General features: G+C 43.2%; 2 protein-coding genes across 6 annotated transcripts in view; one reads left to right on the top strand and one right to left on the bottom strand.

The window, feature by feature from the left end:
- Positions 1-21,414, top strand: part of BMP6 (bone morphogenetic protein 6) — an 87,363-nt gene extending 65,949 nt beyond the window's left edge. Inside the window, exons 3-7 of the mRNA XM_021388647.1 lie at positions 10,383-10,531; positions 11,377-11,574; positions 18,150-18,226; positions 19,756-19,866; positions 19,953-21,414. Coding sequence (XP_021244322.1) covers positions 10,383-10,531; positions 11,377-11,574; positions 18,150-18,226; positions 19,756-19,866; positions 19,953-20,102 — 685 coding nt within the window. The 3' untranslated portion in view covers positions 20,103-21,414. The remainder of the gene's footprint in view (positions 1-10,382; positions 10,532-11,376; positions 11,575-18,149; positions 18,227-19,755; positions 19,867-19,952) is intronic.
- The window catches only part of TXNDC5 (thioredoxin domain containing 5), a 41,692-nt gene continuing 37,626 nt past the window's right edge, over positions 21,317-25,382 (bottom strand). For all 5 annotated transcript variants that reach the window (XM_021388651.1, XM_021388652.1, XM_021388650.1 and 2 more), the window contains 2 exons: positions 23,572-23,701; positions 21,317-22,998 (listed from right to left, as the gene is read on the bottom strand). In XM_021388651.1, coding sequence (XP_021244326.1) covers positions 22,876-22,998; positions 23,572-23,701 — 253 coding nt within the window. In that variant the 3' untranslated portion in view covers positions 21,317-22,875. The remainder of the gene's footprint in view (positions 22,999-23,571; positions 23,702-25,382) is intronic.

Below are 25,382 nucleotides of genomic sequence, written 5' to 3'. Positions count from 1 at the left end.
AGAGTAGGTCAGATCTCCCTCTTTTAAAGATGTGTATATAACAATATTTAGAGTAACCTGAATAAGCAAGTAATGCACAGCCAGAAAGAGAATAAAGCACAGGGCAGACAAACCTTACTAACAAATTCATGAAATCTTTGTTAGGAAGTTAGCTCTTAGTTCTGCATACAGGAATGATGCTGGCACCTTGTATGTTTATTTTGAGCAACATGCCAGAAACTTGCAAAAAAGCAGATTGTGCAGTGAAGTTGCAATTCACGTCCCTTGGAACGAAGTGCTTCGGCCTTCATTCGTGCTGGGCAGAGCTGGCTGCAAGAGACCTTTGCATGTACTGGGCAGCATCTCGGATGCTGGTCTCCAAACTAGTCTCAATGGGAAGCTGGTGAGTGTGTCAGTTCTTTCAGTTTACTTCATCGTGGTCCTCCTTCCTCCTACTGTTAGACATGCTATTGAGTCTGGGAATGGTGAGGCAGCTTCCTCTAGGTCCAGACTGCCAGCAGCTCGTTATCCTTCCTGCCATGGGCTCAGTGTGAACTGCTGACCTAGAGATGAGTGTCTGTAGTTCATTACTGACCTCTGACTCATCCAGTCCCTCAAGGCTCCCTTTTTGTTTCTTTTTCTCCTTTATTTATTTATTTTTGCTGGTGGGAAGGAGGGATATATTTGGCTAAAGGAACTCGTGATTCGGGTGAGTCTGCAGGACTTGCCACACCATCTGTGCACTGAGAGTGGCAAAATGCGACTCACTGGTTCTTACAGCTGTGAAAAGGAGATGACCTTTTTCACACATTGTCCTTTCAGCCCAAAGGACGGTTTTGTGTTTATGTTAAATATAAAAGCACCTATGAAAACGTGTTTGTGTATAAATGTGTACACATGTAGGAATTCTCTGTATGTATCTATAGAGGTATATATATTAATCAACCTCTCAGTATTAAAATATGCAGGTGTTAAAAAGACAGGCTATTAGAAGCTGCTTACCCTCAGCATTACCTTCAGTGTAAGTTCTGACTCTGTGGGCTGCTGTTCCTGCTGGAGGTTCACACATACAGCCACACTGGTGACGTGGGTAGGCTGTGGCCGATAAACATTCTTGAAAACAAACAGTAAAAAGTTGTAGTTGTTCGCTAATATCTTTTAGTAGGGGGAAAAAATGGCTGGGTTATTTTGGTTGTTTTGCCTCAAATTCTTCTGGGATACCTAAAGGAGTTGTATTCTTTGACTAGCTTTTATTTTTATCATCAGTTCACTTGCTTTTCCTGGGGGGGGGGGAGAGGGAAGGGTGTAGAAATTTAAGTGCTCTTTTTTTTCCCCTTTTATTGCAGTGCACTAATTTGGAGTGTAGGGTTTTCTTTTCCTGCTGAAAACTGTGGAAGGTTTAAAAAAAAAACACTATTTTTTTGAAGGAACTTGCTAAATATTTGTAAGGCTTCTGTTGCATTTTAGTGGACATCTTATGAGCCAAAAAATAACAGCTGGCTTTGACTTAAAAAAAAAAAATATTGTGTCACACTTCCTTTAGACTAATAGTTTGAATAACAGCCTGATATTTCCTGACATATGATGACATTTTATTGCATAAAGAAGAGTCTGTACTGATCTTGAAGCTTAACTCGTGAGCTAGCAGGTGACATACTAGGAGTTGAAGTAGCAACTTCATTCATCTTGTTCTGTTAGCAAATACTCCTTCTGCTCAGGAAAGTTATTTGTAGATAATAAAGTACTTTTGGTTGCAGACAACCCTTACCAGGGCACCTGGCATAAATGGGTTTTAACCTCCTCAGAAAGATAGTGTATACCTCTGAGGAAAAAAAATATAAGTGAGAAAACTTTCCCTTTCCTCTCAAAAAAAAAAAAAAAAAAAAAAAAAAAAAAGAGTTTGCAGAGGCGGGAGATCTGTAAAGAGAGTAAAGAGGAAGATTTGATAAATCCAAATTATCACCCAAGCTCACAGCATGGAATTATCCTATTGGTTTGATGAAGTTTAGGGGAGTGGCTTAATTCAGAATTACTTGAGCAAAAAACCAAGATAATCTGGGGAATAACAGTGTCAGCGTGTGACTCCAATCCAAACGTGGGCTCCACTTAGCAGAATCACAGGGCATCGCTGGTAACTCCCTAGGGCACAGCGTGTTGGCAACAAGCAAAACAAAACCTGAGACTTAAAATCTCTACCTTCTGCTGAATTATCAAACTTATTTTTGCCAGCATAGGCGAGGCTAAAAGAAAAGATTATATGCAGCCATTTGAGACTTTCTCTTAGGTAGGGCTGTGTGCAGAAAGAGTGTGGATGCTCAGAGATCAATGCTTATTGAAACAGCAGGAAACCTTCAGGGAGCAACTTGGCACTCTCCATGTTAAAAGCAATCAGAAATATGAAAGCGATACTCATGGAGTCTCCAGGCAATGAAACACACATTGTGGACAGTGTGGTCTAAGCACATTCTCTCTTCAAAAAGAAAACATTTTTAATACTGACTCACTTGTGTCAGTAATATTTTCATCTCCCCATTTCTTCTACCCTTTCATAAGGTTAAAAAAAAAAATAGTGCCTGGAAACTAAGCTTTTGTTTTATAACCAAACCACAGCTCGCAGCCACGTTTTGTCACAGCACAAACTGCTGGAGATGCCTGTGGGATGTTGAGGAGAGATGAATGAAACCTTCAGGACAGGTCAGCTGTTGGTTGGGTGGATTTCTGACTGTGGAGCAGAGATGTGCGTGGCAGCGCTGGGGTGGCCTCTGGTTTGCTCTGAGCAGGATGGCTTTGGGGATCAAGGTGGACTGTGTGGCCTGTTGGAAGGATGAGGTGGGATTTTTCTTCTTTCTTCCTATTTTTTTCTTATATTGTTATGTGTAGAAAATAGGGAGATCAGCTAAAATGTCAGATTAGGAGTGCAAGTGGAGTTAGTTTTCCAATACTTGTCCCTCTTGGGCTAAGCATGGGCTTGTTTCTGAGGTGAAGAACTGGTTTTGTGGAAGACCGGCACAGCCCTCTATGAATTCCAATCGCTTTTGGGATTGGATTGCCATGTAAGTGAGACCTTCGCAAGGGAAAGGAGGAAATTAGTTTGTCTCTGGAAACAGATCATTAATTTTTTTCTCCTTTCTCGATGCTTCCTCACTCTCACCCAGCGAGGTGTCAGGTCAGGAGCAGGGAGGGAAGGCAGTCTGTGGCTGATCAAAGATGTTAGTCCTCAGTTTGGATCATCAGTGTGTTTTCAAGTGTAAATATCCTGTTAATGCAGACCTCGCAACACTCCCACACTGTCTAAACAACCGATATATGAAAAACACAGAGGCCTGTGCTAGTGATCAAAGGCAGATACCATACCTTAATGGCCAGCATTTATTAAACAGTTTCATTTGCACCTGGAATGAAATATGAGAACCTGAGAGAGATTCCTCCGATGTGATGAGACACACGTGGACTTCAGGGTGCCCTCTGCAGCTGCTGCCTGAAGAACATGTTCTTCTGCTGAGCACAGCTACGGAAGAGTTAAGGCTGTCATCGCTTTTTAGCTGCCAGTTACAGCAGTAATAAAGTCTTCCTCTTTGCAACAGGATATTTATACAAATACGATCCGAGCTTCTAATCTAAAGGGCAAAATGATTTGCCGGCAGTGTTTATAGCTTAAAAAATAAATATCTGTCCTCAACTGGATTTTGGACTGGGTTGTGTAACACAGATGACAAAGCCAGCATCAATCTGTTTCAAGTTAGGGTCAGGTTTGTATACAGTGTGCATATATTTGTATATGATAGAGCTGTTTCCATGATGCTATAGAGAAGTGTCTGTCAGCATTTCAGTTCAACTCCCACCGTGTGTATGCAATTTGTTGTGTTGTTGGGTGGCTGTTCTTAGTAGTTTAAAAGTCAAAGTTATTCTGGATGAGACTTAACAGTTCCACAACCAGATGGCTTTTTCTACTAAAACTAAAGAATGCTACATAAGTACCTTGTTTCTCTTAAATACTACCCATTTACGCTCTCCTCCATGGCTCAAAAATGCTAAGGTGTAGTACTCTTAACTGTCACTGCAACTAGAATGTCCCTCTAGTGTCCTTAAATCATTGTCAAGGAAATAAGAAATGTGTGTCCTATACTTCTGATTTGGGGTGATTTCTTTTTGTCACTATTGTTGTGGGTGAAATGTTCATTCCTGAGAGCTGTGAAGCTCACAACCTTGAGCTGGATGTGGAAAGATACCTTTGCACTCGAGTATCAGTGTTGGCTTTGCTGGGATTTATCACGGACATGTAGGCTGAGCTTTGCATAGTCTTGGGGTGGGCGACCACATCCACCAACCAGCTCAAGGCTTCTCACCTCTTTGCCAGATGCAGCCTTAAAACCCCTCTGCTCTTCCAGTGAGTCAACAGGAGTTAATCCGACGTCCCTGCAGACTTTACCTGCAGGGGCAATTGCAGTGACACAGGACAGCCTTTTTAGCACCTGGGAGCTTTTATCAAACAAAGCAGTGGTGGTATGAGCAGAGTGAAGCCCAGCTGACCTGCCTGTTCCTTCAGATGCGTTCCTGCACTCCGTTCTGTGTTTTTCCCCTCAAATTAGTACCCACTTGCTGGCCTCCTATTTAGTCTTGGAAGTAGCTTCATTTGCAGGCCAGAAGCATCTAATACTTTCTTTCTAATTTCTGAAGACTTCTTATAGGATGGGCACATCCTTTCCCCTGGCCTAGAGGTGGCACAGCTTCTTCAAGTCAGTTAAACTGAGTCTGTCTGCTTTTTCCTAAAATGACAGAGACTGCCTTTGCTTTCCATGACAGCTTGTTGCAGGTGCAGGCGTTTCCTTGCCTGAAGCTCTGTACACGAATGAGTGTTGATGGATGAGATTTTGTAAGGTGCTTTTAAATCTCTGGAGTAATGGTCATTTAAACATACAAAGTTGTTAGGGCTTTATATAGTATCTGTTGGCAGTACCTGATGCTGTATGAGCTCCACATACAGTATGTTCTATAAGTAATAAACATTTTTTAAGAATTCACAGGACTTGCATCTTCTGAAAGATGGTGGATCTACAGTTTTGAAAAGGCTGTGATTTTCAGGTTTTATTCTACTTAGAGCTCCATTCAACTCTGTAAGATTTGTAAGAGTGCATTATTTGTCATTTTTTGATAAGAGCAAATAATCTTTGTTGTTTGCTATGTGCAGAATCATTTTTATAGAGAGGCACTGTCTGTACAAACTAGAGACTCAGATCCAGAGGTACTCAAAAGAAAAGAGTATTTACTAAGTGTGTTAATTAAAATGTAAATCCTGTGCATTTCTGTTCAAAATTCCCTTTCGAGAAACTGCTGTTAGGCAGTCTAGACTATTATGTCAACTTGTCTTTGAAGAAAAGTAAACAAAAAGGTTCAGATGAGGAAAGTTTTAGAGATTTAGAGTAATTAATGCTTTGGTAAATGGCTGTTGATGCGTAACAATCCTTTAAACACCTGGGTAATTGTGAGCTTTGAAGTTGGGCCAAAAATGTTGTTCTGAGCTCTGTAATTAAAATAAGAGACCTTTAACTTGGTCATTTTGAAGGTGAGAGTTCTGTTTATTCTCACTGTCTCCCTGGTAAAACTCCTGCCTTCTCAGGGAAAAAAAAGCCAGGGAGGGTGGGAAAGTAGAAAATTTAGCTCAACATATGCTTCTTTATATTTAGCTTTTTATAGCTTTGGTGTTTTTGGTGTAGCAAAGTTCCATGTTGTAATGTGTAGCCAAAACAGAGAAATTACTTTAATGGGAACGTTTCACTAAGTGTAGTTACTTAGATTAATCACTTGACCTGGTTACTAATTTGACTAAATTCTAATCTAATTAGTGTTCAATTAAAGAGAATTAACACCCAGAGACATTTTCTTGAAAGGTTTACACAGAGGTTTCAGTTAACAAAATATTTTTCTTAAGGGGGGGAAAAGCACTGAAATTAAATGCAAGCTGTTTCTCCTACAAATGCCCTGAGTGCATGGTTGGGATGCCGGTTTTAAGAATAGTAGCTATATTTGATATTTATATCTGACAAATCATATTGCTCTCTGTGGACACTGGAGCTAAATCCTGCCTTCTGAATCACACAGGCTCCGTTTCTCCGGTAAACTATGTATTTCTTTCTGTTTATTGCAGCCACTTGTGATTACTCTGACCTTAGCTTCTCAGTCCTCCACCAGTGTCTTCTGAAGGCCGTGGAAACACGTCCATTTCTTTCTTGGGACTTGAGATGATACTTTTGGGCCCTGATCCTGAACAGAGAGATCCTGGTTTGAGTTAGGAATCCCTAGCTTGCATCTTCCTCCTGGGAGACCGCATTGCAGCTTGTCAGTACTTCAAGAGATTGTAAGCAGGAGGAGGACTGACTTTAAATGGCTTTAAACTAAAAGAGGAAATTGGGTGAGGTGATAGGAAGAAATTCTTTACCCAGAGGGCAGTGAGGCAGTGGCACAGACTGCCCAGAGAAACTGTGGTGCTCCATCCCTGGAGGCACTCAAGGCCAGGTTGGATGGGGCCCTGGGCAGCCTGAGCTGGTGGGTGGCTGCCCTGCCTACGGCAGGAGTTGGAACTGAGTGGGCTTTAAGGTCCCTTCCAACCCAAGCCATTCTACGATTAAAGTCCTATCTTGTCTCAGGAAGGTTTTTTAGCTCATTGGCTTAGTTCCTCTTGCTTCGCCTTAATAATACATATTGTGCCTGCAGCACCCTTAATGTGGAAGTTGTTAGTTAAACCTGTCTGCATGGTTAGGCACACTGAAAATATGTAAGACTACTGAACACTGTAGTAACAGTAAGATGTAACAACAGTTGCATAAACACCCTGAGGCAGGTTTAGGCAGAGAGGATGTTAAGAAGGTGCCTGTTTTGGTGATGAAATTTCTGTACACTAAATTTTAAAGTCCTCCAGACTTTGCAGGCGCCAGGGGTCCTGTTGATGTCCTTTACATGCAGAATTGCTTGCTTGTGAAAATTCTGGACTGACTGCTTTTTAGGAATGATAGTCTGAGAGCAGATATTCTTTCCTCTCCGGTCAAAGGTGCTGGCTCATGCATTTTTTTTTCCATGCTTTCTTCTAGTTTTTCCTATTCTTCATGCTCCCTTCCTCTTCTCCCATCTTGCCTCTATTATTCTTAACTGCTGAAGTTTTCACAAATATTTCAATTAGTTACCCTATACGTGGTTGCATACTTTTTCATAGAAGGCCACTGCCCTCTTCACTGCATGGCATCAATGGGATCACTAGAATGTGACTAGAAGTTCAATACTTAGCTTCAAGTGACAGCCACTGTATGATTCATTTCTCCCCTTCTTGTCCACCCTTAAGAGTTCTCCTTGAATATGGGCTTGCATTTGCTTGTGTACAGCATTCTTCAACATGGTATCTGACTTCTTCCCAAACCATTTCCTTCTTGACCTAGCTGTAAGGGGAAGTCTATGGCATTGTTTAGTGCAGAGGAGAAGCTGGTGCATATGCAAGTGGGGGCAAACTGTCTCCACTAGACTTAGTTGCCAGTTTCAGATGTTGTTTTTCCTTTATCCAGCAACATCTTTTGCTTGCAGGAAACCTCTGCTTGTCTGCTGTGTGTGAGCTCCAACTTTCGAAACAGGCAATGTCATAGAGCACGGACCCAGTAAGCAAATATAGAGAACAAAAATGGTCCCTGGCAAAGTCAGCCTACAGTCCAGCATCAGGAGTGGGAGTAAGGCTGTGCAGCAGCAATAGCTCTTACACTTCCCTTCTTTGTTTTGCAGTCCTAATAGGAGAGCATTGGAATAAATGTGTTCTCCGTGGTCTTTAGAAAGCAGAATTTGAGGAAAAAAAAAAGAAAAAAAAAAAGAAAAAGACATGCAAACGCAGTCAGGTGGCTGTATTTCCATGTGAACGTATTAGGAGCAAGATGAGGAGTGAGGGATTCATATCACTGAAGCCTGTTGCTCTGTTGGCAGCTATGTTGCCACAAATGGCAGCAGTTGCAGGTGGTTTCCCACATAATTCTAGAAGCAGGAGAATGCCAAGTCACAATGTTTTGTAGCCTGGTGAGGTTCAAGTGACAAACATTAACTGAAAACAGACTTAAGCAGAAAATATGAGCATGTTACATGCTAATATCTGGTATGCGTGGTATCTGCAGTACCTGAATCTGCATTACTTCATCCAGCCAAGCAAGGCAAAAGCCAGCTGAATGGAGGAACTGACTGAAAAACAGTCCTGTTTGAACCCTTTTTTTACAAATTGTTAACTGGATTGGAAAGCCCACTTGTCCCTTTTTCTGCATTTAACAAATGAATTTAAATTTGTCCAGAGACAGTGTGAGATACTGGGCTAAAGTGAAGCATTCTCATTTGGTAGCACTGTACCTTGGTCAGACAGTTTTTTATTATATAATTTTTGGAGGACACTGACATGGGGGAGACCCAGTGGAAGACAAATCCGTATTTTAAACAAATTAATAATGATGGAAGAAAAAAGTGTGATTTGGTAGAAAGAAGAGTTACATTTAGGCATGACAATTCATTGATGTAAATACACCTTTTAGGAAGTAACTGGGTACTTTGCAGTTCAGCAGCATGAATATAAGGATTATAGTGAATCACAAGGCGATCATGAGTTAACAGCGTGAGTTTTGTGAAAAAGCCAAAATACTATTCTGTGGTATGTGAGTAGAAGTACAGTCTCTGAGATGCATGAAGATTATCCCTCCACTGTGCTCCGGATCAGTCAGATCTTGATTGAAGCTGGGTCTATAAAATTGCAGTGGGAATAGTCGAGTCTTGAAAATGATTTGTAAGGAAAGACTGAAGACTTGGTGTTGTTATGAGAAGAGATTGTTGTGTCATTTGAGTTAGAAATTATAGATAAAATCGAAAAGAAAACAAAAACCTTCAAATGAAGCATATTTGACTTCCTAGAAAGATGGTGGAGTTCTAGAGACTGGGCTTTGAGCAACCTGGTCTAGAGGGAAGTGTCCCTGCCTGTAGCAGAGGGGTTGGAACTAGATGATCTTAAAGGTCCCTTCCAACCCAAACCATTCTGTGTGTGATTCTGTGAATTAAGGTCTAAGCCTCCTCTTTACATTTTTGCAGAGCTGACTAATTCCACATGCTTGAGTGTTCGTGAAGATGTATACAGGGTTTGCTCTTACAGTGCTCCCAGCGGCTTTGCAGCCAGACCTGTTTGATTTGGGATTGATAGTGCTGAAGGTGTCCCAGCCACTTGCTGCACTTGGAGGGGAAGGTCAGAGTTGTCCCCGAACCCTCTTCCCGTTAGGGGAGTGGTGGCAAAGACTGCTGTGGGAAAGGCTGCTGAGTCAACCACAGAGTGCAGCTACCAGTGAGGCAGAGGAAGGCCTCCATGTTGTAAAAATAGCTGCACAAGGAGCCCTAATATACTTAAGTGCTTATTTTTCCATGTGTGATCTCATGTAAACCAAGCTGCTGGGCAGTATGACATAGCAGTTGGCCAAAAATAAAATGTAACTCAATCAAAACTTCTTTTTTTTTCCTGAAGTTAACCTTTGATGGGTGGAAGGGACAGGTACTCTGTTTTTCCAGTAAGTTATTGTTAGAAAAAAAATTCCACAGGGGCAGAGGCAGGTGAAGATGAGACTGGTGCCTGGTATCCACTTTGTGATGCTGGTCCCAGGTTAAGGACAGGAATTGTAACTCTTCTATACAGAAAAGTTACGCATGCAATATGTACGCAGGATTTCTCTGGGTCCTTCTACAGCTGATTTCTTTGAGCTGGATTTTTGTGTGTGCTTGATCCTGTGGAAAAGGCACAGATTCGATAGCATTTGAAGCTGAAGCCCATGAAGGAGAGCCAGTACCAACACCCTTGGAACAGCCCTCTCTGATCCATGTTTCTAAACCATAGCAAAATGTTTTTATGGGCCATATGATAGTTCATCTTGTTTCAGCTTTTGATGCTTGGCCTATTACTGGATTTTTTTAATTTTTATTTTTGTCAATTGTGGTAGATTGCTTTGTGGAAGTTGGGCTGAAACCACTAAAACTCTTTCAAAAAAGCCATTGAATGCCTGGAAGTGCTGGTAATTTGACTGCTATCCTGCCAGGGCTAGAATTACTCTCTTCAGGAAGAAGAGTGTCTTATGAATCTTGCTGATGGAGAAACGCCCAGACCTAAGGACTGAGATTCCTTTCCTCCAGCCTAGAAAACAGTGGAAAAAACTTTGCAATCTTGTTTCACATGCAGAAGCATGTGCATGTTGTGGAAGAACTCTGGATACAAACAGGCAGAGTTTGGGGGTTGTTTTTTAATAGCTGTAAATATTGCTTTTAGTAATTTCAGCTTTTGTTTCCCCCAGCACTATAACAGCAAAAGCTAGGGAGGAAAAACCCAGATATCACTATCTTGTCATCACTCTTCTCTGCAGAGCCTCTGACCTGTTTCTGCTGGATACGCGGGCAGTGTGGGCTTCGGAGGAGGGCTGGCTGGAGTTTGATGTCACTGCCACCAGTAACATGTGGGTGATGAATCCTCAGCACAACATGGGACTCCAGCTGAGCGTGGTGACCCGCGACGGTAGGTCATGGACCAGTTAATGCAAGTTCATCTCACAAGCCTTTTGGATGCTGTCTGGAAGTGGTGCTAACGGCGTCCAGTTGTAATGCTGGGAATGAGCAACCTGCCTTCATAGGCTGGTGAGGGCAGCTGAAATGATAGCATTTCACAGAAAAATTTGAAAGATGGAAAAGTTGAGAAGAGTCTGCAAGGGAATATGAGATTGGGTTTTGGAGGATAAGCAATGGGGACAGAGAAAGATCTAGCTGAGCACAAGGTGACAGAAAAAGACGACAACACCTTATCTCTATAGGAACCAGCCTTCAACTTTGTTTTCTTTTTATCACTTCATCTTAGAGTTTGGTACACTTGTGGAGTCGAATGAGACCAGGCCGACTGCTCTTTTCCCTGAGGAAATGTTAGTGCCTCCCCAAATGTGCTGAGGGCCCATTCCTGTACTCTGAACAGTTCACCTTGTTTCTTTGCCCTCTGCTTTCCTCAAAGATCTCCTAAACTCATCTCTGCTCCTTCTGTTTCACCAGCAGCAGAACTAATATCCTGAGACATCCAGATTTCATGTTTCATGTATCTTTCTCTATACCTATTGAAGGCCTAAAATGGAGTAGAGATACCATAGGGGTACCAAAGAGCTGAGTGCCACGATGGAGCCTCTTGTCCCAGGTGGAGGGGTTGCTGTTGTAAAAATGTCAGTAGGTTATAGTGGCAGGAGAGAAGTGTGTAGCAATAAAAGAGGAACAGCATGATCAAGAAGAGAGGAAATAGTGCTCCTGGGGATGCCACAGATCTGGAAATAGCAATCCAACTGCACAGTTTATCTAACTCTCACTTTCCTGTTCGATTTGAAGGTTTCAGTGTAAATCCTAGAGAAGCAGGCCTTATAGGGCGAGATGGCCCTTATGACAAGCAGCCTTTCATGGTGGCATTCTTCAAAGTGAGCGAAGTCCACATCCGGACTACAAGGTCAGCGACAAGCAGGCGCAAGCAGCAAAATCGAAACCGCTCCACTCAGGCTCAGGATGTTTCCAGGGTGTCAACTGTCACAGGTAACTATGAAAAACTCTTTCTGGCTGGGAAATGGAGTCTCCTCTTGTGATGTTTCTGTTTGCATTGATGTACAAAAGCAAGAAAGGGAATCTGAAGTGGGATGCTTGGGGGCGCAGGTTGCATTTGCAGTAGAACAGGAGTAGGAATCTAATGTAAGGAGACTTACAGGAGTTCTCAAACCTAGGCTGGAATCCAGACCATCCAGTGAAGTCACAGAGATTGAATTCAGTATTTGCCTAGAATCACACCACGTAAAATGCCATATTTAAAAGACTCCATCTTGGTTTACACTGCGATCTGTTTTACTGCACGTATGCATCTCCAGCAGGATCCTCTCTTGGTTTTCTTTGGAAAAACTGGTACAACAACACAAGATTTCTTTTTTTTCCCCCCAGTGGGAACAGCCGTGTAAATGGTGATGTATGATACCAGATGTGCAAGCAGACTTGCTTGTTTGCTGTGGAAAGTTTGCACATTGCAGGTGTTGTACAACAAACGTAGGAGTGCTGTTACGTGATGGTGGGACAGCTCTGAAATTCTGTCAGAAACTGAGAAAGTCCTGCCGTGTACATCTTGTCTGCTTTCCAGTTGCTCTGCCTTAAATCACAGCCCTGCAGTCCTTCATTCATCACGTACCTTCTTTCCTCTCAAACATTTCAGCCCATTCCAAGCTACTTGATTAATTTGCTTATGCTGCCCCCTTCTTTTCCAGTAGGATCCCTGCTTTTCCAGCGCCTATAAATGACCATACCTCCAGGAAGAGAGGTGGTTGCCTGTTGTCAGTGTACGCTCAGACCCAGCATATGGAGATAAGCCAGCGTGGCCAAAACTTCAGTGTGAATCCATTGGCTGCTTTCTCTAGCATGCGTGGGCAGTGGGCAGGCTGCGCCCATAGTAGCACTGGACATGCTTTGTCCTCTGGGGCTGGCAGGAGAGCTGGGGAGAGTGGGCTGGGAGGGGACGCAGGGAGCCAGCATCCATGTGGCACCCCCTCCTATTGCACTTTGTTGGGGTCTACTGGATGAACAACTACCCTGCCTAGAGCATGGGTACTATTTATGCACGTAGGCACTCACTGCAGTCAGGATGGGCTCCAGCTTCTCCTCCTTAGCTCCACAAGCTTTGCAGTGCTAAAAACAAGTTTTGAGTACTATTAAATTAAGAGAGATAGTTCAAAGCTCCAGAGGGAAAAGATATATTGGGCCAAAGGGCTGTTTTTACACTGCTGCCTTCTTGACTACACCAGGCATCAGGTTATGAAAGTATAAAAAGACAAAAAGGGAAAAAAACGTAGCTGGCTGTTCTGTGGTCTCAAGTGCTTTTTTTGAGCTCTCGTAGCTCAAAGACAGCTTTAATTTAAAACTTGGAATTTGGCAGTTCAGTCATCAACAAGGTATAGTTGAGCCTCTGTGGATTTAAGGCGGGGAAAAGGAGGGGAATTTAAAGTTAAGATGTATGTTTGTTTGGTTTCTGTGTTTAGAAAAGAGAGACTGTGTCAGCTTATTTTCCTTTCTAAGTGTGACACTCTCAGAGTCTGTTCTCCTTAAGAAGTGGTTGATTTAATAGCTTGAGAGGCACCGGTGACCCAGCAGGGATGACTCCATGAACCAATGTGTGTTTTTAGCGTTGATGAGATGACAGGGAATATTTTTTTTCTTTTTTAGTGGAGTGAGTTCCTGTGTCCATGCTCCACTGATGCACAGCAGGGCCGGGGGAGCATTTGCCATGGGACAAAGCAGGATGCCGGTCCAGAGGTTACTCTGACAGTCTTCTTGCTCCTGCTGGTGCCCAGATGCGTCTGCCTTGGATCCTAATGCAGTACCATGCGTGGTCCTGGCCTGCACCTCTTCCTCTTTCCTTGTATCTTGCATCTCATCAGGTTTTTGGTGCAGGCTTCTCCCTCAGCAGAGAGAGATACAACCTATCAGAGCCTGAGGGCAGTTTCCCTCCTGGAGAGCCTGGCAGCTGGCTGGAGCTGGTGCTGTTTTGTGGATTGAACCTTCCTTCCTTTAGGGAACACTTGGTTTGTTGGTTGGTTGTTTTTTTTTTTTTTTTGCTTCAATCCAAAAGTGAATCTCTTTTCCAAATGATGCTCTAATTTAGGTTATAGTAGTATTAAAAAAAAATAAAAATCTAAAATGATCTAAAAATGGAAAGAATTCCAAATCCCACTTTTAGGAGCCCTTGAAGTGTGCTGCTGGACTTGGCTCTGGATCTGGTAAGGCAAGGATTGTGCAAAGGCACACCACTGCCTGCAGGACTGGGACCCTGCTGTGTCCCCTGTGATGTGCAGTTCTTGTCTTGCAGTCTGTACCAAGCACTTAGAAGCTAAGGCTATGGCTGTGGCATAAGAATCCAAATAGTCTGTAGTTTTTCGCCAAGAACGCTTATTTCCCTGAATTACAAACATGTAGTTACAACTGGCTTATATAAAGCAGAACTGAGTAACCCCCACGGTTACAAACTGCTTTGACATAGAGTCCTGCGTCAATGCATTCCTGGATCTGAGCTCTGCTCTTCTGCAGAAGAAGGATGAGCTGGATAAAAGAGAAAGTGGTTTTGGTTGTTGAGGCAGAAAATCACGCGTCAGCTCAGGCCCAGGACATGGAGGCACGAGGTGTCTGGGAGGAGAGTGCAGGTGTTTCTCTGTTTCTTGCAAGGTCTGGAGGTCATCGCCCAACCATTTTTGCAGTGGGCTCAGCCCATGGCCCCAGGCTCTGGGCTGACCATGTTGTTACCAGAGGAGTTGGAGTATCTTCAGCCCAAGAGGCAGCAGCCCTTGAGTGTCCAAGCATTGCTGCTGCATGGTCAGCTTCTCCATCGGTGATTCTGAGTGGTTCTGTGTGGAGCCAGGAGTTGAACTCAGTGACCCTTGTGGGTTCTTTCCTTTAAAAGATGCTCTGTGATTCATGGAACACTCCCTTCTTGGGTCCTTCTCTTCAGTCTCAGAGGCTCCAGGGCAAATAACATGAGGTGCTCCATCAAAGCAGAGGGGCCCTCAAGGCAGCACTTCCATGCAAAGCTTCATATGCTGTGTGGCACTCCAGGCAGGTTTCCCTGCGCATGTGGGAGCTCAATACCACAAAGGGCAGTGCATGCAAGAACTAAAGGGAAATAAGGCCAAATGATCCCACAGTGGCAGGGATCTTGTTTATAAATGTTGTCTTGCAACAAATCTTCCATTTAGTGGAGCCCTCAGGTGTGGTACAGCCAGCATTCCTGTGTGTGCTGCCACATGCATGTCCTCTCCAGCCCGCCATCTCCCCTTGTTCCTCCACAGCAGGCCGCTTTCGTGTGAAGTGGGCTGTTGTTATCCATGCGATCGGTTTACACCGGCGTCATCTGGACTGATCACCAAAGTCAAACACCAAGAAGAAGGGGCTGGCCTCGGAGACATCTGCCAGAGCTATTTGGGACCACAAAGGCGATTAATTACCCTGTGGAATTTGGTAAACTGGCACCTTGGGAGCAGTGAGGGTATTCTCAGGCAGCTCGATCTAAGTAAATATTTATATCTTCTTTGCCAGCACTTAACATGGGAGAGGCTGTAGGAAATCTGAGGTTGGTGTGTACCTATCAGTAGGAGGAAGATCGTTAGGGTCAGACTATTCCCTCTCCCTTTTCAGTGATGCAAATGCCAGCGTCCAGCCGTAAGAAAAACATCTGTGCTGGCAGAGGGGCAGGCTTGCATTGCAGTGCTACCTCACTGAGGGCAGTCACAACAGAGAAGAGCCACCCTAGCTCTGCTGCTGGGACTGTGCTGCCCTATAAGAAGCTCGGGACTAATTTAAGTACAGAACAACAGGTTTATGGTTGGGTTTTGTTGCTGCTGATTTTTTTCAGTCTTGCAGCCAAGTGCCAAGCTGGTGTTTCTGACCAGAAAATGTGCTAAACCTACAGTGAGTCTGTAGGAACTCTGTAGCAGCTCTGTGAACTCTCAGAGGTTGTGGATGTCTCTGGCACTGAGCATGGCAATTTGCGCTAAAACAGTTGAGCACACTGGCCTGGGGCAGCTGACACTGCTTTCCAGGGACTGGGGATAATGTGTCTTGGAGGCCAGGTTCACTAGTTCAGTGAGCTTGAGCTCTTGATCAGAAACTCTTTTCTGACTCATAATTACGTGGCTGTAGGGCATGTGCCAAGCCCTGGACCATCAGGAATGGATCATTATGTGTGATGATGTCCACCTGGGATGGACAGTAGCTGGTGCGTGATGGAGGGTGTGAATTTGGTGACATACAGGATTTTTAGGGCCAGTTTCACAGAGTGTGAGAAAAGACTCATAGCATGTTCTATTCACTAAGCAGTAATTTTTTCCTCTGTTTTCTTAAACTTCTGATTGCTCACAGTGTTCCTTCCCACTCCTGTTTTCTCACCTTCTTCCCCTTTCCCATAGGTAACGGGTAACTCGTGTTTGGGAAATATTGTAGCTCTGCCTCATTGGTTAGGAGTAGAATCATAGAAGCATTAATGTTGGAAAAGACCACTAAAATCATCTAGTCCAACCCATCCCCACCATGCCCACTAACCATGTCCTTCAGTGCCACGTCTTGAACGTTTCTTGGACACTTCCAGGGACAGTGACTCCACCACCTCCCTGGGCAGCCTGTGCCAGTGCCTCACCACTCTTTCTGAGAACAGTTTTTCCTAATATCCAACTGAACCTTCCCTGGCATGACTTAAGGCCATTCTCTCTCATCATATGACTGTTACCTGGGAGAAGAGGCTGACCCCCACCTCACTGCAACATCTCTTCAGGGAGCAAAAAGGTCTCTCCTGAGCCTCCTCTTGTCCTTAAACACAGATGCTTTTCCCTACTGAACAGCATGTTTCCTGTAGAACAATTAAGTCGTGTTTTCAGGTACTAACCTTTGACCACCAAAAGTATCTTCTCATTTTTTTCCCCTCATGACCAGACCCTTTAGAAACATCTCATGATAGGAATTTCAAGGACTAAAAAGCTTCTTTAAAAACAACAACAACAAAAAAAAATAAAAAAAAAACAACCCAAGCAACAAAACAAACCAACCCACACCCTGGTTACAGCTTGGTATGTCTGGTTTGCAAATGGAAAGGTTGAACAGAAAAAACCCAAGCTACTAGGCATGGCTGAAATAGCACGTTTATGCTGCAGCAGCCTGAGAGCTGGCTCTGCTCACCTGGTTACGTCTGTGATTGAAGCAAAGCTATTGAAAGCCTGTAATGCAATCCCAAATGTTTAAAACCGAAACGGCTTCTAAAAACAGCTCCCTAATCTGTGGCGGTTTGGAGGCTGGGTTTGTTTTGAGGTGTGGGGCTTTTTTCAGACCTCAGTGTTAACTGTACCCAGCTGTGATGCTGGGCTGCCCTTAATGTCAGTTGGATGTGCTTTTAGTATTATAGTTTTCTTTTGAATAAATATTTGCACTTGTAGTTCCCCAACTTGGGGTTGGGGGGAGAGAAGAAAAAGAAAGGCTTATTCAGAGCCAAGGAAAAAGTCACTAAAAATATTTTTCTATCCCAGCTGCCGCGTTTGTGGAAAGCTGCGCTGGGACTGTGCTCTTTCACGCAGTGTTAGGGGCACTGGGGGCTTCTTGGCCCAAATGAGGCCTCAGCATCCACGCGTGGCATCCGCCCTTGTATGGCAGTGTGCCGGGCCGCAGGCAGAGCATGCAACAGGAGTGGAGGCCCCATCGGTAGAGAACTGGGAGGCCAGTCCAGGCCCTGCCCCAGCCCCTGTCTGTGGGACAAGCATGTTGGTGTCCCCATCCATGCTCCAGGCTGGCTCTTTTGCTTCCTGTCGCAGATGTTGTGTTTTCTTTGCCCTGCCATGAGCTCTTGGGCATGGCTGCTGGGCCATGCAGCCTAGCTGGATCTGGGCAGCTGTTGGGAAGTGAAAGGCCCCTCTGTCACAGCATGTGTCTGTTCTTCGCCATGGTCCCAGGTGCTCATGTGTGGAGCTGCCTTTCTTTCCAAATATAGAGAGGAAATTCCATTTGCAGTCAAAAGCTGCATTTTGTGGTGTCATCAGAGCAACTTCTGCATGGACAGAACTTTGCCATGTGCTATGGCAAAGGTCAGAGCTGGGCACCGTGTACTCCTCTGTGCAATGGTGGCAGCACAGAGCAAGTTAATGGTGAGAGCTCGTCAACTCCTGTTGTGGTGGGCTTTGGGAAGTACTGCAAAGTATGGATAATACACATCTGAGAGGCACCTTGGTGTGATGTGGAGCAACCAGCTGGGCAGGCCTGGGGGAAAGCACATGGCTTTTTTTGCTGCAGGACATCAGAGCTGTGCAAGGGATGTGGCACATGCCGGGTGACAGAACAGATTTATTTTGAAGAAATTATTTTAGTGGAGGTGTTTTATGAGCACTGCTCATCAGGTTTTTAAGGGAGGCTGAAGGAGTTCTAAGCCAGTCACTGTTACTTGGGTGCCTCCATTCCCATAGGTGTCCTAAAAACCTCAGCCCTGCTCTGGCTGTCCCTCAACACTCTTCTTTGCGGTGCACACATCTGCCCAGCTGTGTGCTCCAGTGATGCTCTACCTCTTTAACTTTCTAAACTCCTGTTTTTTTTCTTTTTTATCCTAACAGATTACAACAGCAGTGACTTAAAAACAGCGTGCAGAAAGCATGAACTTTACGTTAGCTTCCAAGACTTGGGATGGCAGGTGTGTGATGTTTCTCACTGGGTAAACTAGACGTTTTGTTATGAAATGTTAGCTAAACAGTGTCACGATAATTCCACTCGAGGCTGCCATTATGCCTTAAAATGTCCCTTGTGCCTCACCGCTAAAACCAGTCACGGGGAAGGGCAAATAAATGCTGATAGTTGTGACACTTGACAGAATCCAGAGGAAGCGTGATATTTTATGAGATACAGATATGCAGCCATCCTCTGTCACTCGTGGGAGTCACGGCAAGGGCTCGTATCCGCATACCTCTAATGATAAGGAAGAATGAATGGTTTAAGTACCAGTTTTAATGAAATCAAATTTTTCTAGTGATCAGCCCAATATTAACCTTCCCCTTGTGTTAAAATCCCTCACCTGTGCCCCCAAGGGTTTGCACTGGCTGCAGTGGGTAGACCAAAGATTGGTTTTAGTTGCAACACTGCAGGGCTAGGGGGAATGTCTTAGGCAAGCTGTTTAGGGCCCAGACTCTGGTGCATTAAATGTCAGGTTTCAGTGAATGTCCACATCTTCTTTTTTTTTTTTAATTCAGTACTTTCTTGTGCGCAGAGCTTGCAAAACCTCACCCTCCACACACCCTTTGCAGTGCTTCCCTTATCCAGCACTAAACCACAAATGTATTTACATAATCAGTGCTTGCTTGTGTATCAGGAGAGTGACTGTTTTACAAAGGGCAGCTTGCTTAACCAGGAGCAAATTACGGGTGAGCAAATATTGTCAAATGAAGGGGTAGTTTGGGTAGTTTTTGGAATCCTTGTGTCAGCAGTCACACCACAAGCTTAGTCAAAGCTGTGGCAAGGCTTGCTGGCTGCTTAGTTACTGCTGTGGCAAAATTCATGCTAACCCAGATGTGCATACACCTGATGCCAAGGGAGATGTGTCTCCTGATAATTGGCGATGATGACTCTTTAAAACCACCTTTCTGCACTATTACACGAGGGCCATTTATTTGGTTTTAATTTACTTTTGGCTCTTTTGTAGCAGCAGGAGAAAAGCTGTTATTTTCTTGGTGTTATCCCCATGGGGAAACGTCAGGTTTTTTTTTCCATGGCATTGTGTTCCTTGCTGGGGGAGCCCTGCCACCTGCAGCCCAAGGAGGCCATTTTTCCCCACGCGTAGAGAAGTTAGACAGATGAAACTTCCTCCAGTGGCCCTAGTGGTAGTTCAGCCAGAGGACCTAACCTGCAGGAAACACTGGAGCATAAAGGCGTCCAAACCACAATCCTCACAAAGTGCCACAGCAGCAGTTTTGGGAATAAAACTTTTCATTTGTGGCAGCTAAGTGCGTAGCAATGCACCATTCTTTGGACAGGAACATCAGTGTCCATGGAAAAGTCACAGCTTAGGGAAAAGAAAAAACAAAAACCAACAACCTTTCAGTGAAAACACATTTTCCCCCTCAAGAAAATGTTAGTGGAAAAATTTCAGCTGGTCTTAATTGGGTGCAGTTGTCTGCAGAAGCTGGCAACTTCTTAATTTAAATCACGTTCCATTTGTTTCCTAAAAAGGACTGGATAATCGCTCCAAAGGGCTACGCAGCCAACTACTGTGATGGGGAGTGCTCCTTTCCACTCAATGCACACATGAACGCAACCAACCACGCCATTGTACAAACTCTGGTAAGCGTCCACACAGATTTGTGCTAAAGCCATAGGTGAGTTTGCGAGTTACCATCATATCAATTGTGTTTTCTTTCTGACAACAGGTTCATCTTATGAATCCTGATTACGTTCCCAAACCATGCTGTGCACCTACCAAACTAAATGCCATATCAGTTCTTTATTTCGATGATAATTCTAATGTAATCTTGAAGAAATACAGGAATATGGTAGTAAGAGCTTGTGGATGTCACTGACAAACAGTCTTCACGTGGACTCTGTGATTCTACCATGAACTTTCATACTACCTTCCATACTTTCATGAACTACCTGACATTGGGAAAAAAAAAGCTTGATGAATCACCTTTCAGAACACCATTTATGTGCCTTGTGCGAGGAAAGGGCTTGTGGAACCACATGCCGTGGTGTGAGCAAAGAGCTGGAATTCTTAAAACGTGACCCTATGCCGCAGTGGCCACTCAGCTCTGCAGCGCTGGAGCTCGCAAAGCAGCAATATGCCTGCACATGTGCTTACTTGGCTGAGATGGTCTTCGTCTCACCTAGCAGTTTGGCCTTATCAGTTGCTTGGACGTGTGCTACAGTTCAAGCAGACAGACATCCAACACCCAAAACCAGTGAGTTTTTCTGAGGGGAGAGGGTCGCTAAAGAGAGCATTGTTACTACGTCAGACTTAGTATATACCACATGTACAGTAGTAACATGAAATTTAAGGGTAGGAATTGCCTTTTGTCTGTAAGGACCTGCTATGACATCTCTCCTGTTAGTCTCCTCTGAAACCTGTCATGATAGTACGCGTCTTAAATTGTGCCAAAGCAAACGTTTTGGGTCCCTTGGTCTCTGAGCACACTTTAAATCTGATGCTGCAAGCATACGATGGCTTGGCTGTACCCTGTGTTAGAAATACTAGCATGAACTTGGACCGTGGCTGGTCTTTCCTGGTCAGTTTTTGACGGGGTAGTGTAACTTGATATACTTGTTCTTACATGACTTCCTTCCACTCCCCCACGGGAGCTGCTTCATCTACTACCACTTGCCCAGGAAGGAAGTCTGGACACTTCTCCAGCTGTAACTCAGACATAAAGGTTTAGGGGCCATTCACTCTCTCGTTGAACAATTTATTTACAGGAAGACAAAATGTCAGCAACTTACTTATTCAAATATTTGGCCAACCTTTCCCCTGCAACTCACGCAACTAACGAACTGGTTTAAGGATACATTCACACGGTAGCCACGGTTTGTCTAGCAGAAGCTAACAGCAAATTGTTTATATCAATATTAAACTTGTATTAAATGCACTTACCTCTGATTCTTGCATTTAAAAGGCTTCTTGTAAATACAAGCTATAATTTATTGCACTTTTCACTGTATATTCATTGTGCTGTATCATTTATAGAAAGACTGCTTTTTAAAAAAGTTTTTATTTAGAAAAATCTCAGTGTAAACAATTGTATCACTTCGATTTATTTTATACAAGAAACTCATGAGATTGTGCTTCACTAGAAAGTTGTTAAAAACATGATAATAAAGGCTTCCTTTAAGGCAGAAGTATATACAGTGATCTAACACATCTGCCAGTACAACACTTACTTAGCTTCCATTGTGGATTTTTCACCCTTGCACATTTTTAGATCGAACAGAACCAAAAGGTTCTCGACAGCAAAGTGAGATATCAGGAGCTATCCACTGATTTTAAAAGTTCATCATTGCTGTTCTGCTTTTTTTTAAAAACAAAACCAAACCTACTCCATATGATGGATATAGTCAGCATTTTGACAGATTAGTCAAATTAGCCTGTAGTCGGTCATACTCGTTCCATGAGTTTCTGTGCACGCGGGATGGCACGATTCAGTCCTTGGTTTGCTGCTGTCATCGTACTGTGACAGTAGCTGCAGTGTACATTCTTTGGCTTTCAATTGTCAAACATGGAGCATCTTACGCACCAAAGAACAGATCCGTATCACAATCCAAGGCAACAGGGAGTGCATGGGCCTAACATTCAAACTTAGCAACACTTACTTACTTACAACCTGGAAAAAAGGTTAAGGCTCAAGAAGAGTGGGGAATTATTTTAGACTACTGTTGAACAGCTGAATGGAAAAACTGCATTGTACTACTTGTTCTCCAAGTGCTCTGAAGAAGGAGCAGGTCAACGCAAAGTCTGGATTCAGGTGAGGGTAGGAAATGCATGTATTCAGCTCTGAGGTCTAACTGATCGTTTAATAATAACGAAGTAGCTATAATAGAGCCAGTTCACTCTGGCTCTGTAGAAGTAGAGCATAGTTAGTCCTCTAGAGCTGAAAAGAAGCAGTCTACAAAAAAAAAAAAACATCCACCTGACACATACACTAGGGCATCAGTAATGTTCAGGCACATGTTACAGTACCATTGCTTTCATTATGGCTAGACCTCCCACACTGAGAGGATTAACAGGAAACAGCCAACTCATGGTGGCCTGGTATCTTCCAAACGTGTGCATTTTCAGCCTCCTGCGACTTTCCATTTCTTAACCAGCAGCTACATTAAGACAAACAGGTTGGAAGTACCATTGTAGAGGCAGTAGTTATTTAACACAGTTGCAGCTTTTAGCTTTCTAAGCACTAGTGTGCAGTTTGTAAGGATTACTTTTTTAACCAAATCTAACCTGAAGACAAAAATATTCTGCTGGTGCCCTTAATTTGGTTTTCTTAATGTATTTTAGTCTCAATGGAAACCATTTACACTTCATTGCGGGAATGCAGAAGTGTAGCAATACTACTAATACTGAAAATATTCTCTGTTTGCACACTAAAACTGCTTGTTAGTTTTCCTTCACAAGCAGGTTAGCTTGTCTTTAACACACAGAGGGAAGATACCAATGTTCAGTACATTGCATTTCCTAAAAACAAACAACCAAACAAAAAAGCCCCACTTCCCACCCCACCCCCCCACATACTATTTGCAAATTAGCAATGACTTAAATCCCTCAACTACTGTACAGAGACAGCCAGGGACGGAGCATCGAGACTTTTATTACAATTCATCCCTTGCCTGACGCAAAACAAAGCTATGCAGTGATTCGAGATCTCTCGTGCCGTTGTGTTCACTGACTTTCTTTCCACCTCGGAAAAGCAGAAGCGTAGGATAGCCACGTACCTTCAAAAGACACACACAAAAATGAGACTCATTACTTATTTCCAGACTCACTGGTATTTATCTGACTCTGAAAAGCTACCAAATCCCTCTGAACAAATAAGCCAATTTAATTAAAAGAAAAAGAAAAAAAAAGACAACAAGAAATTGTTAAGCGTGAAAATACATGGTACTCTAGGCTCTTCCATCAGCAACTGGAATGCCAGCTCCAGCTTTGTCTTCCATTGTGCGGCTACCAGCTCCCCAAGCCAACCTTTGTTTTCTAGGAAGAGAACTTTTCAGTGGCTATACCACAAGACTCTGGTGGTTTCACAGAGGGCTGCCTGGTTCTTAAAGCAGGGACTCCTTCACCTTCATTCAATAGCGAGAATGACCAAGACTGAGCAAACTATCCACGAAAGAAACCATGCCATCCAGTGCATTTCTGGGCTACTTCTTTCTTTGTTTTTGCTAACGGAGAACACGGTTGCTCTGTCACCAGGTGCCCACAACACAGCAGCCAGCTGGGCTGCGTGCTGGAGCTTCCAGCTTTGGTACACAATGCTATCCAATTCATTACAGCTCTTTCACACTTACAGAAAATCTGTTGCAGACGTTACGTTCCACAGTGCAGTCTACTTCAGCTATTTTGACATCAGTCAAACCTGGAAATTGCTCTTTGGCAAGGTTCTCCCACGTTGGAGCCAAGTTCTTACAGTGACCACACCTAGAAACAAAGAGAGAGATTTGTTTAGCAGATACACCTTCCCGTTTATCTCTGTCTTACTGCAATATCTGCAAGTTTAACAAGCTGCCCTTCCTATCCCCTAAGGATTTAGGCCTCCAACTCCCTTGCACTGTTATGTCAGTAAATGAGCTAAGAAAACAAAAGTGAATAATTTTCTTTAAGTACAGCACTGAGGTAGCTTCGTTCTCTCCTTCTGGAATGGTATTCTGGTTGTCAGCACTTCACAGAGGAAAATGAAACCAAATAAAGATGAGCAAAGAGAATATTTAAATGAAAAACGCAATCGCATAGATATGAACACGTTTTGAATAAGATACAGAATGTTTGCAGTACTAATTAAGTTTTTCAAACAGTGAATTAATTCATAATAATTCATCAGGTAGTATATGCCATTTAGGTTTAAGCTAGATGGCATGAGTTTAATTACCTAAACGAGATTTTAATTTCCCTACTGAATTTCCTCCAGTTCCTTGAGTAAAGTAGCAGCTCCTGGTGCTGGAAATTCAGTTTTAATAGAAGCATTTCTCAGCACAGATTCTCTGTTTAAGAGACACGCCGGTAGTTGAATGCACTTTTTCATTTAGAATGCATAAACTTTCTGGGAAGAACTTCACTTTGAAGTTTAACCAATACCACTGTGCTTTCAGGTACAGTCACAACGGAGTGGTGTGGCAGTCAATATGCTTCACTTAGCAGAAGGAATATCACACCCTATTCTGATTTGCATTACATATAAAATCATTGCAGTAATATCACCAACAATATCAAAAAGGCTACTTCTACTTTATTCCCCTTATGTTTTGGAGTAAGGGAATATATTTCCTCTGCTGTAACATGAGAATGCAGTCCACAGAGTACACACTGAAGGACAAGTGTCAAAAGAGAAAATGATATTGTAAAATGGCAGGAATTATAGCAAAGTATTAATGTTGTTGATAGTTTGAACTGGGCTCGGCCAAGTTAATAACTTGAACTCCATATTGCCTTCAAGAAGAACTCCCAAAGTGCTTTAGACTTTAAGGCTGTATTGCTCATTCTATTCTAACCCAGTTGCACCTTAATTGGTTAATTAGAACAGCCCTTTACTTGTTCAGAAGCTAATCAGGGCATTCACAAAAACAATGAAAGATGTCTCTGCTGAAGTTCACTTAATACAAGCCTATATATATTTAAACCACCTTGTTAATGTACAACAGTATAAAAGCATTTTTGACCATGCACAAAACCTACTAGAAACAGGATGATTTTTATGCTTACTATGCAAGTTAGCACGAATATTTATCCAAAACTAACTGAAGGGCAGAACGAGCAAGCAATATAATTGTGTTTGCTGAGCCCAGCTAAGTTAATTCACTTGGATAGAGAAAAGGGTCACTTACAGGCAGTGCGCTGTAACTGTATACATAAGCATGACTATGAGAGCTAAAACTATGTATCAGCTGCATAAATATAAGCAGAATTTTCCTAAATGGTGGCTTTCTGAACTTTACAGCCAGGGAGAGCAAACTGATTGAGAATGTGACTGTTTCCAACAACACCCCATCAGATTATCACAAGAAGAGAAGTTGGTTAAATTGCCATGCTGTGAAGAAAATGTAAAGATCAATGCTCAGTTTTTAGCTATCTATCTCAAATTTTTCCAGAAGATTCTCAGGTGACC

This window comes from Numida meleagris, chromosome 2 (assembly GCF_002078875.1).
Source record: "Numida meleagris isolate 19003 breed g44 Domestic line chromosome 2, NumMel1.0, whole genome shotgun sequence".
NCBI lineage: Eukaryota > Metazoa > Chordata > Aves > Galliformes > Numididae > Numida > Numida meleagris.
This window is presented reverse-complemented; position numbering and strand designations above follow the sequence as displayed.